General features: G+C 39.5%; 1 protein-coding gene across 3 annotated transcripts in view; it reads right to left on the reverse strand.

Moving 5' to 3' along the window:
• Positions 1 to 9371, reverse strand: part of VSTM2A (V-set and transmembrane domain containing 2A) — a 28201-nt gene extending 18830 nt beyond the window's left edge. Inside the window, exons 1-4 of one of the 3 annotated variants that reach the window (XM_059170608.1) lie at positions 8713 to 9371; positions 6729 to 6895; positions 5489 to 5539; positions 2092 to 2428 (exon numbers count right to left, since the gene is read on the reverse strand). In XM_059170608.1, coding sequence (XP_059026591.1) covers positions 2092 to 2428; positions 5489 to 5539; positions 6729 to 6895; positions 8713 to 8791 — 634 coding nt within the window. In that variant the 5' untranslated portion in view covers positions 8792 to 9371. The remainder of the gene's footprint in view (positions 1 to 2091; positions 2429 to 5488; positions 5540 to 6728; positions 6896 to 8712) is intronic. The other 2 variants (XM_059170607.1, XM_059170609.1) reach the window with 2 other exon arrangements.
• Between the last annotated feature and the right edge of the window lie 6474 nt (positions 9372 to 15845).

A 15845-nucleotide genomic window follows, 5' to 3' on the forward strand; every position in this document is an offset into this window, starting at 1 on the left:
GCACAGAAACTTACACATGGATAGGATGGGTGGCTAGGAACCTCAGCTTCTGAACTAAAAGTCAAAAAGCATTACTAAATGTATTGAAAATATCTTTCAGTATTCATTGGTAGAAAAAAATAGAGGTTAAAGATTTTGATTTATTCCATATTGATCTTTGCTGTAAGCAGATAGCTTTGGATGCATATACATTTTCATGAAGTCAGCACCCCTTCTTCCATCTTGCTTTAGAGAAACCAACAGGGAAGGCTTATGGCATATTGGAAGAAAAGCAGTGATTTCTATTTGAAGATTGCTAGAGGGTATCAAGAGCTGTACCATTTAGCTCCTATCACAACACCAAGAAAAATATGTTAAAATAGCTATTTTTAGCATACATTATTTCATCCAAAAGTAAATAATGTAGAAATAGGACATTTCATTCTATGCTTAGAAACCTCTACTGGAATGGGTAATCCACTTGATTTTATTCAATGAAACAGATTTTTGATATCTGGTTTGGATATTCTTGGTATGCTAATAATTTAACTTTCATGATTAGGAGTTCTCACCAAGAAGATCCTAAACTGTCTGCTGAAGCTAATCTGTAATTTTGCATATAGTATCTGGCTTCTTTTTCTTTGTTGTTTTTGCATGAGGAAGAGGGGGACAATGTCTCCAAAAACACTGAATCTTTATCAAACATGACTACAAAAATTCTAATCATTAGGTGCATATATAAATATAGTTCTGTGTGCTGTATATGTCTAGGTGGACATACATGCATATAGTATCTATGTACATATACATTCTAGCTATGGTTTTGTTTTTTAGCTTGAAAAACAAAAATGATGATAAAGAGGAAAATGAAACAAAGCCACACAAATTGAGCCTTAGGGAGGCTAAGAGACTAAGCTACTTATTTATCAGATTGGCAGAAACTGCCATGACCAAGGGATGCTGGGATGCCTGCTCACCTAAATTTAAAGGCAATGCAAACTTCCAGGGACCCTTAGTCAATCTGTCTCCAAATCATATCCATTAGCACGTGATGCACGAGTAGGAAACCTAGGTTGGCACATATTATTTTAAAAGTGCTGTTCATAAACAAATATTTTATATATATTATATATGTATTTGAGATCATCCTAATGAAATGACCAGGTTTTTGTATTTAATGGCTAAAGTGACATTGAACATTAGCAATGTAATTTTCTGTTACCAACAGTAGTATCAATAATTCTTCGATGATAAATTGTAAGGGTGAAAACTGAAAGAAAGATAAATTAAATATTTTTATGCTCCCTTCATCCTGTAATATTACGTCAAGTGTTTGAACAAAATACAGAACAGTCACAGGGTCGGGCAGGGTACTGCTCATTCCAAGAAGACTTTATCCCACATCAAGGTTAGACCTTCAATGAGTTTCCATTGGCTGAGTGATTGCATAAATTAATGCCATTCAGAACAGCTTTAACTTGCACAGCTGACTTTGGAAATGTGTGACTAAGCTTCTAAATTGGCATCGAAGGCACATTTACGGGAGCTGCCTTATCTCCGCACCACTTACTGCCTTTCATCCCCCCTCACTTCCTCCCATTATCATCATCACTTTCATCACAGGCAGCTGAAGTTTCCCCTTCAAAATCAAAAGCCCTTGGAGAACAATCCTGCCTTAAAGCCATGGGCTGCTGAAAATGTGTTGTCTTTTTCATTTACATTTTGATTAAGTGAAAGTCTCTTAATTTGGGCCATTATCAATACATAAATCTGTAGAGAAAATGAACCAGCATTTATAATGCAACCAACATTACATGATTTACTGACCTTATAATGAGTAAATACAGAAGGGAAAAAAAAAAAAAAAAAGAAAGTCCAGCTCTCAGGTCCCCTGGACATGAAGCACTGTCAGCAACTAACAGGGCAACTCACATCCTCTGTGAAGGCAAGCCTTAAGCTTCCTGTGTCTCATCCCCTCGTTATTTCAACTGACCTAGGTCTCCAATTTTTAAAACCACCGCACATAATACATTTGTCTACTCTACTTGACCAATCTTCCTGTGGGAAGGCTTGTGAGTGGTAAAATGAAAGGCTCAAAATGGGTTTCCATACCTGATTGTGGACTTTGTTTGGGGATTTTGGCTACCGCTTGAGGGCTGGAGGTGGAGTGCATTCGCTGGTTGGCCGAGCTGTGGATGCTGCTGGGAATGGCCGCGGAGACGTTCTTGCGAGGCTTCATGTCTTGTAGCCACATGGGCGAGGCTTCGAAGGCCTGCATCCTCCTGGCGTGGCTATTGGCATTGACTTTCAGGTAGGCCTGGGCTTTGTGTTCCTGTAGCTCTCCGTAATTGGCATCTGTCACCCTGCATTCATATAAACCTTCATCCTTTTTCCTCACTTTGGAAATCTGAAGCTTGTGAGAGATGTCATTGCCTTGGACTTTCACTGTCTGAAAAATTGCAGGTGGGGAAAAAAAATAAAGCGCTACATCAAACGATTTTGTTCCCATACTCGCTCCCCAGCTTGCTAATGTTGGAAAATTAAAGGGTCTTAACAGCCTCAAAGCCACAGTCAGAGAGCTATTTATTTTCTCAACAGTCAAATCCGAAAGTCATATTTATCCCATTGCACTAACAACCGGCTTCACAAAATCACGGAATAATTAGTTCAATCCAGTCAGCTCCAGATTCTATTGACCACGTGGTCCCCGTTTCCCAGGTTCCAGAGGCGGTCCTGCCATTTTCCAACCACGAGATTGACCTCTGCCTGGAGAGCTCCGTCACATGAAGCACAAACAGAATATGGTAAATGATTTCGTTTATAAAGCCTCTTTCCTTCACTGCAGGCAACAACGAACTCTGAGAGATCACACAATTATTTGGTTGGTCACAACAGAGTTCAAGAATGTGTTTTGATCCCCACACAGGATGCCTTACTAAAGGTACTGACAAAGTACCTTTGAATATTAAATATTCTACTCAAATGTTTGGTGCAGTCTTACCAACAATCATGGGGTGGCATGGCTTAAGGTACAGATTAAGATAACCTGGAGTCCTATGGTCAGAGTACGTACCCTCTGCCATGGCAGGGTCTTTATGCCACTGGACCTGGAGGTGCCATCAATCAGACACTGGTCTGATTTTCGAAATTATAGTTGGCTCTCTTATTTCGTTTAATAATTTTGATGCTAGATTAATAGCAAAATTATATATAAATATTAAAATATTATATATGTTTGTATTATGTGTAATATACATATACACATATATATCCATAAGCATCTTTACCAGAACAGTTAAATTTGACATATATCATATATTATCCATGATTGACAGGATGATGGATTTCAAAAGACTCTTAGGATTCAAGGATGTGCATGATTTTGAAAGACAGAGAAATGAAGTGAAGAAGACATACACTTTCAAATGGCCGTAAGTAATTAAGAAAACTTGGGAATTGGTCATCTGTTTTTTACATACAGAATTGTATATACAAATATTTATCAATATTTGAACCATAACTATAGCCTATATTTATTTGTATGTGAAATTACATATTAATATACCCATACTCTGAAAATAATGGGGATTAATAGTTTCAAATAGTCTCAGTTGAGTTTTCTAATAAGGTCTGAGATAGTTGGAGTAGTTGTATGATCATGATTTTACAGTAGAGTAAACTGAGGCTTGGGGATTTGGGTCCTGGATTCTCAGCCTTAACTGTACATTAGAATCATCTAGGGAGCTGTTAGAAAATGGTTTCATTTAGGAGTGTCTGGGTGGCTCAGTCACGTAAGCTCCGACTCTTGATTTCAGCTCAGGTCATGATCTTGTGTGTCATGAAATCGAGTTCTACACCGGGCTCTGCAATGAGCCATTAGGGCCTGCTTAATATTCTCTCCCCCTCTGCCCCCCTCCCTCCCTCTCTCTCCCCCTCTGTAAACTACTACTACTAATAACAGAAAATGACTTCATTTGGATTAATGTGGAAACATTAAGTTTGCCTCTTAAGGAGGCAAAGCTCATATCAATATTTGATCAAAGCATTCCTGAGAATTCTAAGTCAACAACTGTTGGTTTAAGACACATGACCCCAAGGTCACCCTATTAAACTTCTTTCTGTCTCCGTCTGTAACTAGAACTTTTGCTGATTCACTAGACTTTATGATCTTTTATAAAGAGAATACTGTTAGTAGCTATGTACATGATCACGTTATCTTAACCGTATGGCTTCCTAGTTCAGGATGTGTGAGGCTCTTCCTTATTGGTCTTTGGAGGATACAGTCATGGCTGAAGGGTGAAGCATGAGTAGTAAGTAGAAAACCTCGTCCCTATATATCTATAAAAATGAAATATTTAAGATCAGTATTGTCAATAATTGATTTTACCAGTAAAGCCTTTCTAGCACTGTATGAAAACAATAATTTCTGTAATATCATAATAATTGAATTGAAATAGTCTAAAAAGTCAGTGAGTTTATAAATATAAATTGTAGTTTTTGTTTTATGTCTTACTTTTGTTTGATATTTATACATTTATATCAGAATTTGGTTCTGTTAATACAATATATATTATACTTTTAGTTGTTATGTAACTCCAATCATATACCACTTTTTCACTGTTGTAACAGCTCCAGAATAAATTTTCTTTTTTAATGAAGGTCATTAGATTTTTAGATTCCTAAAATGAATAAATAATAGGAATATATATTTATGCATATATTTATAGCATATGTACTAGGCAAATGCACATTCTGAATTAATATAACTATTTCATTCCTAATGAAAACTTGCTTACTATTTATGAATTAGTTAACCAGTTCTATCAGTATAAAGGGATTCTAGGAAGTTTCACTGGTGGTATAGTAAAAAAATACAATTTTCTTTTTATTTCTAATTTCACATAGAATTATTAAAAGTCAAAATACATCTCTATATTTTCAATAGGCCAACCTCCTCCAATTATGTTTTATATTTATATTGCCTTATGGTTTTATATTTATATGATTTTTGAGTATTGTCAATAGGAATGAATCACATATGAATCACATTGAAAATTCAGTTGTTTTCAATACAATTTCAACATAATTTTTTCCTGCCTAGAAAGATTTTCATAAGTTAGTGTTTTACTTCTTAAAGGATAATTATTCTTATGGCTTTGAATGAATATTAATATTGCAGTCCTATACTCCTACAGTTATGTAAGTGCTAAGAAGAGTAAGAAAAAAATGTCACACTCTTGGCTGGCAAATAATTCTCTAGTAATTGTTTAAATATTTACAATATTGAAATAATTTTATTGTATCGACTCTGAATCTGCTTCAATTTTTGTGTGCCCAGTGAAGTAAGAAAGAGAAAACTGGACCTTGTCCTGCGTTTGTGAAATTGCCTTTTCCCGGGACAGTAGTTAAAAAGCTCTTAAAAACCTCAAATTCCCCAATTTTCAGCTTGGGCCTGCCTGGCAGCTGACAAAGGCGCGCGTCCCCTGTCGCCTGTCGCTGTGATACTCACACTGATCTTGGTCCCGTCGTTGTCCGGGTCTCGGTCGGGCACCAGCTCCACCTGCGGGAGAAGGAGACGATGCTCAGACTCGGGACCCCGACGGTCCCCATCCTGATCCGGAACGCAGCCGCACCGAGCCAGCTCGGTGAGGCTCGGTAAGGCTCGGAGAGGCTCGGCGGGACCCAGTCCGGGGCAGTAGGGTGTCTCAGTCGGGGTGATTTAGGAAGGAGACCGACCAGGACGCGCGCAGCCCCGGCCCGCGGGTCCACAGGTCCCCGGCTGAGGCCCGCGCAGCGCGGGGCGGCAGGGCCGCGCGGGGGCGCTGCCGAGTCGCGCGCGCTGGATCCGGACGCCGGACACGCCGGGCCCGGGAGAGCTGGACCGACTCCCGGAGGGGCGCGGGCGCGAGTGGAAGTTTGCGCGGACAGGAGTCTGCGTCTTTGCCCGGCCGGCCTCCCCTCCCTGGGGTCTCTTCTCTCCAGATTTCTTTGTTTCGCTTGGACAAGTCCGCAGGGCCTTTTGCCGAACTGTCCGATCTCGGCTCCGACCCGCTCCCTCCTCCTCTCCCCGCTGCTGCCCTTTCCCAGCCCCTACTCCTTTTCTCCACACCTCCCCTTCCTCTTTCTCCCCTCCCCTCCGCCCCCCTTTCTAGTGTGTTCGAGAGTAGCCCCCGGTACCCTCCTTAGCTCACTCCCCATTGCCTCTACCTTCGCACCTCCCCGCCTCTCTCCGCCGCCCCTCCTCTCCCTTTCTTACCCCCTTTCCCTCCCTCCAACGCCCACCTCCCCTTACCCCTCCTTTTCCCTCTTCTCTCTCCCCCTACCCCCAATCTCTTTTCTTCCAACCTCAGTGGTGAGAACTGACGTGTGTGTATGTGTGTGTGTGTGTGTGTGTGTGTGTGTGATGGAGACACAGAAAAATCCCTCCCGACCCCGTCCTGGAAGGAGGACAGAGGGTGTCTTGGGATGTAACAACACAGTAGTCGCCTACTGACAGCTGGACAACAGCTTGTACTAAAAGGAGGAGGTTATTCCCAGTTTTAATCGGGAAACACTCCACACCCTGACTTCCTCCATGGTTTTAACGTAATGCCACCAGGACACATTCCGGCTCACTCCCTGGCATCAGTCACGGCTAAGAGAGCCAGGCGGGTCCCCAGGGACGTCCACTACCCCTGGGTGCACCTAGAAGACTAAGGGAGTGAGTGGGACAGACGCACGGTGCGTTGCGGACGACGCGACTCCGCTACCTGCGCACCAGCCACCTCGGCCCCGGGCTCCAGGTCCTCGGGCCCCCGCAGGAACCACCACTGGATCTCCAGATACACCGAGGCAGAGCCACTTTGGAAAGCACAAGACATCTCCACATTCTGCCCCTCGGTCGCCGTCACGTTCCGCGGAAACTCGGTAAATTTTGCTGCAAAACAGAAATGCATTCTTTTGGAATACCACACCACTCTTGTCAGCGTCTCCTTCCTTGAGAGCTCGCTATTTTTCTTGGACTTAAAAAAAAAGAAAAAAAAAGGCGACAAAACCCCTCTGTGACTTCTCGGACGTTGCCTGGTTCCCCAACCCTCTTTCCTTTGCCTCATTCCTGTTCATTTTTGGTATCATGCATAATAACTTTATTGTTGATGAAGTCCAGAATAATGGAAAGGTTAACAAGCTTGCCAAATAACTCATCTCTGTTAGCCAAGATGCCCATGGTTAGATCCATATACCTTTTGTCAGATTGCAGCATTACCCAAAACTTACAGAGGGATTCAATGAGCTACATCTTTGGTAAATCCGCCAAGCTGATATATAGGGAGAGCTTCTTGCTCTAAGTTTCTAGACAATCTATGACTAACTCATTGTTTCAAGTCATAGAGAATGGATCAGGATTACCTGTCAAAATGCACATGCATGATCTATCAAAACAATCATTAGCCATTGTGATTTTAAGGCCACAGCAGTGAAACAATTTGCACACTTTCTAAGCTGTGAACATTTCTTTCTTTCTAGATTAACCTTCATAAGTGTTCTCGTCAAGCTGAATGGTAAATTGGCATACATCATGGCATACGAGGATCACACACCTGGTTTTAGTTCAGAGTAAAGACTGTATTGTAGTCACCAGAGATTTTTTTTTTTTTCTTCAGTCTTTTCACTATCAGTCTTGACACTGCCTGTCTGCAAATTCAGAGTTAAGGTGAAACTCACAAAAATGAAATGTTCCCTTACTCTCAAAGGCATTTCTTTAACATGGAATGCTCTGGGTGGTTGTTCTTCTCTTGTCCAAGGGATTCTTTGTGAAGAGCTGATGTTTCCCTAAAAGTAATCTTGGAAAGATTTGTGGCTGATGGAAGTGCACAGTTACAACGCACACTCGTGGACAGGAGGACTGAGGGTCTGCAGGACTGATTCAGGGTGGATGCACTTCAACCCCACTTTTTAAAGAGAGGCATCAGCAGTGTGTCTTTTCAAAATTTTAGGAAATATCAAAATGATCTCAACTGGCGTGGAACTGTTTTTGTACTTAAAGGAAGTAGCAGATGTTAAAGAAGGCATTCTGATGTGAAAAGGACTTTTCTGTTTAAGCTGGAAGGAGGACTATGGCATTTCGGCTTGCAGAAGTGATGCAGTCTTTTGGCAGTAGAGATGTGATCTGTTCATGGTGCTGAAACGATCACTGCAGCCTGCGAAGTCCGGAACAACTGGATTCAGCAGGCTGCCGCCGCCGCTGCTGCTTGGAATGCAAGTCGTGCCTTTTTATGGGTCCTCAGAGGAGTCTGTCCTTTGATAAACACACATGCAAACGAAGTCGCAAGGACCCAGAAAAAGGAAACTAAACCAATTCTGCCTGCACTGAGGAGGACTGGCGATGGAGAGCCCCCCGTCCCCAGCTCTGTTTGCCATGATTATGTATGCATGAGTGGTTACCCAGTGTATGCACACATACAGAAGGCACATACACACACACACACACACACACACACACACCCCTGTGTTTGCGCTTACCCAGGAACCCACTTCATTGTCAGGAACCAAGTAGATTTGCTCTCAAATCTAGCCTGCCTACTATTTAATAAACTTTAAGGAAAAACGCCAAACAGAACACTATTCCACTGTTACTTGCTAGGACTCTCACTACATCTGCTTGGCCGTTCTTTGAATATACAGAACGCGCGCACACACACACACACACACACACACTGCAAGCAGATGTATATTTGCCAAGGAGCACAGACTTACCTTGAGAAGACAGCCCTTGTTGTACATATAAAACGGAAAAGAAAACAAATCCAACATATGCCAAAAAGATCCCCATCATTCCAAAAAGGGGAGGGGGGGTCACATCAGTGAAGCCAACAGCCAAAAAGCCCCAAAAGAAAGGAATGCAAACGTCTCAGAGGCTCCGTCTCAGAGCCCTGCGCGCGACACTGCAAACATCCTGCTGCTCGCTCCGCGAGGACTGGCTCTGGCGAGAGGGGAGTGCAATTCGCGAAGGTTAAAACCAGCTGGCTCGGATTCGGAGAGGCTTCGAGTCCACACTCGGGCTTGCAACGCGGGGAAGTGGCTCCGCGGCTTCGCTGCCTGCTTTCAGCTACCTGGCAGCTCGTCCAACGTCAGCCCGCTGCTCCGGCTTGCGTGATCACTGCCCTCCCTAAACGCCGAGCCAGCTCGGGAAGTGGGGAGTGGGCAAGAGGGGCGGGCTGGAGGACTTCACCGGGCTCGCCGCGCCGCAACTTTTCCCTCTAATGGCTGCGATGATGCCTTTAACTCTCTGCGCGCCGGACGGCTCCCCACCTGCCAGGAACTCGGGCCGGGCGGCCCGCCGCAGGCTCCGGGCTTGGCGACTCCGTTTACGTTTTCCTTCTGGAGAGCAGGAGCATTTATTTTTTTCCAATTTGCCTTTTTTCCCCATCGATTGAATCTTTCTTGCCTCGGCAGACGGGATCGCTCGGTGCTTAAGAGGACAATACAGTTGTAGGGTTGCGGTGTAGGGTGGCAGGGGGCTGGGAGCTGCAGATTTGGGGAGGAAGTTGGGGCATTGTTGAAGAGGAGGGGAGGAATGGGATGGGGTGAAGGAGACTGCTTTGGGGCGATGAAAACAGTCATTTGAGGGAAATGTCGCTTAACCAGTTATTAACTGCTTTAACTAGAATGATCACATGCTATTATTCCTCACGAATTTATTGCCGAACGGCCTCCAATAGAGGAGAAACAGCTCATGCAGGCACCATACCACTCTAGCTGGCAAATGGAAAAGACAAAAAGTATAAAAAGTCACGTACTGAGAGAATTTTCCAGAAAGAAAAGCCCACCATACTATGATTACTTTTATTTTATTTTATTATTCTTTTAAAAATTCATACACCCCCCTGACTTCTCTGCTCCCATCTGTATTGTGGGATGGGGGAGGGGTTTTAAATACCAGGAAGGCCTTCATTCCACGATTTTTCTGTTTATTTGCTTTTCTTTTGCATGACAATAACTATTTAATGTTCTTTAGGATATATGAATAAAGAATATTATTTTAGGAAGAAAAGTACAATAAGTTTTAAAATTTGAAACAAATCTACTTATTTGCCCTGGAGAAGGTTCGAGATAGAGATATTCTATTCTTAAAAATCTACAAACACTATGTTAAGGACTCTATTTGTCCTTATGAAGTCCAACCATAAGCTAGTGAATTTAAATCTTTTTAACAAAATTAGAATCATTTGCTATCTGAGCAGAATACCAGATATTTTATTCCTATTATTTCTATGTAACTATACCACAAATCTTCAAAATTATTTCGAAATATGACTCAGCCTTAACAATGCTGTCAGGAAACCAATGCAGTATATGTATGTTCATTTTACTGGTAAAGAATTTGTAGTTGGCTAATTCCTTCACTGACCAGAAAGGAATTAACCTTAAGAGAGCTGTTGGATTTTTAAACTATTTAGCCTTCTACTACTGAATGCAGCAGTAACGGAAATGATCAGAAAATGTTATAAAATACAATATTATTTATTTTTCTGAAGATATATTTACCTTTCACTGTGAGTAGAGACACAATATAAGATTGATAAGATCTGGAGAAAGTCCTGGGGAATATTTTACATCTGTTTATGTTTAGGCCAAGACTTCATATTCTTCTTGCATTGAGCAAAAGATTCTGAAGTATGTCATTTCAAGGAAATAAGTCTCTTTATCTGCAAATACTCTCTCATGGAGAATGCGTTCAGAATATAGAAACAATCCAAGTTAATATACTTATGCCATACTTAACATTGTTTGGAAAATAAACAAAACTTTGCAGGTATTAAATCCCCAGAGGTTAATTCTCTCCAGATATAAATTTTATCCCTAACAAGATATACTCAGTGTTTATTTCATGATTTTAGCTTTAGCTGAAGCATTTAACATAAACATGAGATTACTATGTCATGAAAATGTCCTGATTTCAAGGTTATCTGCTGTTAGAACAGTTTCCAATATAAAGAAAAGGGCATCCATTTTAAGCAAGGGAAGTTCTGAATTACTTTAGAAAAGCACCCCAAATTCTCTTAAGGGGAACTTGATCTCTGTACTATAAAAGTACAATAAAAACAAGTTGAAAAAATGTAAAAGTGTGAGGAAATCTTTTATAAGACAGATAAACTCTCAAACTACTTTCTAAGCTTTTAAGTGACAAAAGAAAGAAGAGAAGAGGAAGAAATAAAGTAACAAGGAAGACAAAAATTGGAAAAGGATTTTTCTTATGAAAAATGCCTGATAGGTATTTTATTTTCAATTTTGCCAAGATAAACTAATAATTTTATATTAGATATCATTTATATTGTATGTATTATATTATATGAAATGATACTGTTGTCACATCTCTGGCAAGAGGGTTTAATTGAACTGCTCATAATTTTCATCCATGCACCAAGAAGTTCATTCTACTGTGTTCTCAAATATGATCTTTGGAGAAGCTCAAAACTGTAAATAGTGTTGGTAAACACACTTGCATTATTTCTTTTAGAACATTTGCCTTATTAAAGACAAAAATGTTTCTATAATAACAGTTTGAAATGATAAGAAAGTTTAATTACAGAGTAAATATATCTAATATATCAAGATGTCACAGTTCTGAGACAAAGTCCCACTATCTTTATAAGTCCTTATAAAACACCACATTCTCCTACAAAATTGGTGGTAACTTACCAGGACAGATTACTTGTTTGCATCCAGAAATGGGAGAGACCATTTCTTTCCATTTCTCCTTTTCCAAAATGATCATCGCTGGTACCTTACTCTATAAAAATGACTGCAAATCTCTTCAACAAACAAACAAACAAACAAACAAATAAGCAAAGAAAAACCTATCTGTGAATTAATGCTCCAAAAATAAAATCTTAAATCTTATTTTTAAAAATTGTTTTCTTGCCTTCTAAATTAACTTTTGTTTTTATATTAAAATTTAAATATTTGTATCACCACACTATTTTCCCTCTAAAATAATATGTAATAGGAATTCTTACTTCAATATGGTCCTTCCAAAGGTGTAAGTCAATCTGTTTGAGTTCATTTCATTGCTTTCCTTTGGCACCTTATTTAGATTGCATTGCACTCTTTTCTTGTATATAAAAACTTATTTAACTTTATCTTTCAAACACTGTTGACTTATGATGTTCACAATCTTTCCCAATCACTTTCAGAGTGTTTCACTTTGATCCACCCAAGAGCTAAGCAGGAGAGGGGTTCTTCAAGATCTCTCATTATCAATTGCATTGTCTCTTTCTCCTAAGACAGCTTTGGGGCATTTGTTCACTTTGAACTTGATGGGAAGCCATATTTCACTCACAAAGTCTCATGATAAAATTATTTTCCATATTCTACTTGCATAATCTGTCCTAAATTGGGACTTAAGTGCTCAATGTAAACTTTTAAAATTATCTCAATAATTGGAAAACACCAAATTAAGTTATTTTATTTAGAAATAACCTCTAAAATAAAACCATCTAAGAAATTAGATGATCATCCTTGTGGATCCAGAAGCATAAGCTTAATTTTGTCACATCTCTGGCAAGAGGGTTTAATTGAACTGCTCATAATTTCCATCCATGCACCAAGAAGTTCATTCTACTGTGTTCTCAAATATGATCTTTGGAGAAGCTCAAAACTGCATAGAGGAGAGTATTTCAGGGCTTTGAGAAATATTTTCACCTGTAATCTTATGCCTAGAGTACTTTTTTTTCCTCACTTGGGGAAATAAAAAGAAATAGTCCTCTTTAGATATGGAAGCAGTATAAAAAACCCACAGAGAAATTCTTTCAACAGAAGAGAACAAGAGTCAGGAGAAAGTCATTAACTTGTATCAACTGAAGATGAGCTTTTGAAATTTGTTTTCCATTGAATTATAGAAGTTGATACCCTGGTAGTGCTGGGGTATGGGCTCCTCCACATGTCACAGTTTCAAAGATATGAGAGAGTCAAGGACAAGATAATAACAACAGAAACAACACAAATGACATCTTTTTCTGTACATGTATATAGCATGTCTTCCAAAAATGAATGGATTTCAGAAATGGAATCAAGCTTAGTAAGCAATCAGTTCATACTGCTCATTCTACATATGACAGGCCAGGGACTACAAGTGATGGCTGCTCACTTATGTCCCAAAACCAAATCAAGACTTTCTTTCGTCAAGATCCTAAGATCAAAAATGCTTAAAATGAAAGATTGAGGATTAAATCTCTTAGGGCAAGCAAACAAAACTTGTTCGTGCTCTTGACTTATAGGTTATTTTGAAAAAATGACCACTAAAAAGAAAGTCAGTTGCACCCAATCTCTCTCCCAGATGCCAGAACACAAGTTACCTGAAATTCTGGATGCTGGGAATAGTCTGTGTCTCCTCCACATAATTTCTGGTTGTCTCATACCTTGCATCTTATAAAATAAACAGTCCAGAGAGGAAGAATAACCAGTGGTCACTGAAAGTGATCAGGTCTGTAAACAACCAGGTGGCCTATATTGACTAACTGCCCATTTTATGGCCACTGGTCATTTTGGTCTTCACACGGCATTTCTCCCTTTATCTTTTCCCTTAACACATGACCAAAATATAAATTACCTAGATCTAGCTTCTATTCTGTGAGTCTCTATGTAACTTTGTAGTTGTAGTTCACGAAGTCAAACCTCAAATTATTCATGAGGTCATGTTATGTCACTATCAGACTGTAATATTGGGTCCTGATGAGACCTCTGGAAACGGCAAAGGGAAGTGTCATATTTTCTCTAAAAGTTGATATAACGATCTGCTTAGATGTCCTCCACAAAACTCGTGGACCCTTACCTTTCTCTTTTTTTTTCTTTTGGGAGAGATTAAAATGGGCTCATGATCAAACATAAGTTGTGTCTGCTAATTTCTTCATTAGCAAAATAGTTAACATGAACCTAGGTGCTTACCCTTAGTAAAAAATCTCAAAAATCAATAGCTAGAAGCCATCAAGTAAGAGGAGCTAAATCTGCTGTCGCTGCATTTACCATTTTTGGAACGTTTGTTCTTGCTTCAAAATTATGTTGCAATTGAAACTCGAGGTTTGTGATATTTTTTAATTTCAATATAGGCTTTCTTTCATTTAAAAATCCCATGGGCTTGATTAGACATGAATGTAGACATTCTAAATCTATTTTTGTGCAACATCTATTTTGTGCAATTTTAGGGGGAAAGAAAACTAAAATACAAGTAAAGCAGCAATTTTTGGTAGAGTCTACAGTTCTTGGCTTGCCCATAATTCTTTGCTTATATGTACAATATGCATGAAAGTAAATAATAATTTATAATAATGCTATTGAACATCTTTCAAAAAACAAAGAAATTTATAAATGTTTAACTAGCTTTACATTTTTAAGTATACATATTTCCTAACTTAAAACATTTTTAAGTATACATGTTTTCCAATTATTGAAAATTACAGACTAGGTTCAAGCTTCCCTGTAGCATTTTTTATCTCTATGCCCTTAAGCAAGTGTTCTATCCTCCCCAAATGTCACCCAGTTGCCCTGTGGGTAACATTTCCTGTTGCATACTTTGTGAGGACAATGTCAGGTACATGGAAAGTGTTCAGGAAACACTAACTATTATTTTTATTTTCATTTATTTCTATTTTCCACTCATGAGCCTGAGATCTTATCCTATTTATTTATGAATAAAAAGGAAAATCTTATTACCCTTATAATGATCTTTCAGGAGAAATGTATGGGTTTCCCCACAGGCAAATGGTGGTAAATTATAATCATTTGTACCGGTGGAATAAAGAACTGATATCTGAGAAAAAAAACTGATGTTAGTTCAAAATAATAAGACTAAATTTAAAAAGAAAAAAAATAGGACCTCGAAACTTGATTTATGAGATGTTATAAGAAGGGGGCCAAGGCAACAGTCAGATTTAGCTGTGTTCTAGCACAGTTAGTTATATTTGGAAAAGGGCTTTGGTCTGACTCCACTATGTATGGAAGTCACACTCATCACTAAGTAAACTAAGCAAGGTATGTTAATAAATGGGTATAAGTGATTTTATATGGTAATAAATTTAACTGGAGTTAGTCCGACTGTAGGAGGAAGGGCTGAATAACTTAAATAATCGATCCCTGTCATCATAAGAACTTGGTACCTTTCCCAAAGGAACATCACACAAGTCCTAGGTTGGTTAAAAATATAGAATGGTCTTGGTTCATGTCAACTGTCTCCCATAATTGTTAATAGCACATACTTTGGCTTTTGAAAGCAACCCTTTCTGGATGATAAATGAGATGACCAGCCTAGTTTAAGAGGAATATAGAGCCCTTGGTTCAGTATCAAGTTGAGAATCAGGACTGTGTAACTTGCGAGGTATAAGACGAAAGACTATTTAAGACTCCTATAAATGGACAGGATTTCATTGTGAAGGTATTTGCCATTCGATGAAAGAAAATTTTGATCCCAAGTCAGAATGTTCTAAATACAGAGAGTAGGAGTCTGCTCACATTCTCTTTGGAGAGACCCAGAGGCCCTGTGGGAGTAGCCCCTGATGGCTGGGCTGAATCATCAATTAGTCCTGGTAATTGCTAAGAGAAAGCAAAAAGTCTTTACATTTAAAGAAACATAAGTACAGGAAACTATACTTTGAGAAAAATGCTTTACAGTTCAAAAAAGAGGGACAGAAAGATAAAGGTGGTCTTTAGACTTTCCTGGGATTTGTTTTATATTTGGAGGGCTTGATTATTAATTACAAAAACTGTGTTCACTTATTCCATTTTAAAAGGAGAAGGGTGTGTGTGTGTGTGTGTATGCGCGCGCGCACAAAGTGCTGTGACAATAAAGTTCGGGGCTGGGGTGGGACAGGCAAACGGGGAGTAAATTCCAGGAT

Source organism: Mustela lutreola, chromosome 4, assembly GCF_030435805.1.
Source record: "Mustela lutreola isolate mMusLut2 chromosome 4, mMusLut2.pri, whole genome shotgun sequence".
In the NCBI taxonomy this organism is placed as follows: Eukaryota; Metazoa; Chordata; class Mammalia; order Carnivora; family Mustelidae; genus Mustela; species Mustela lutreola.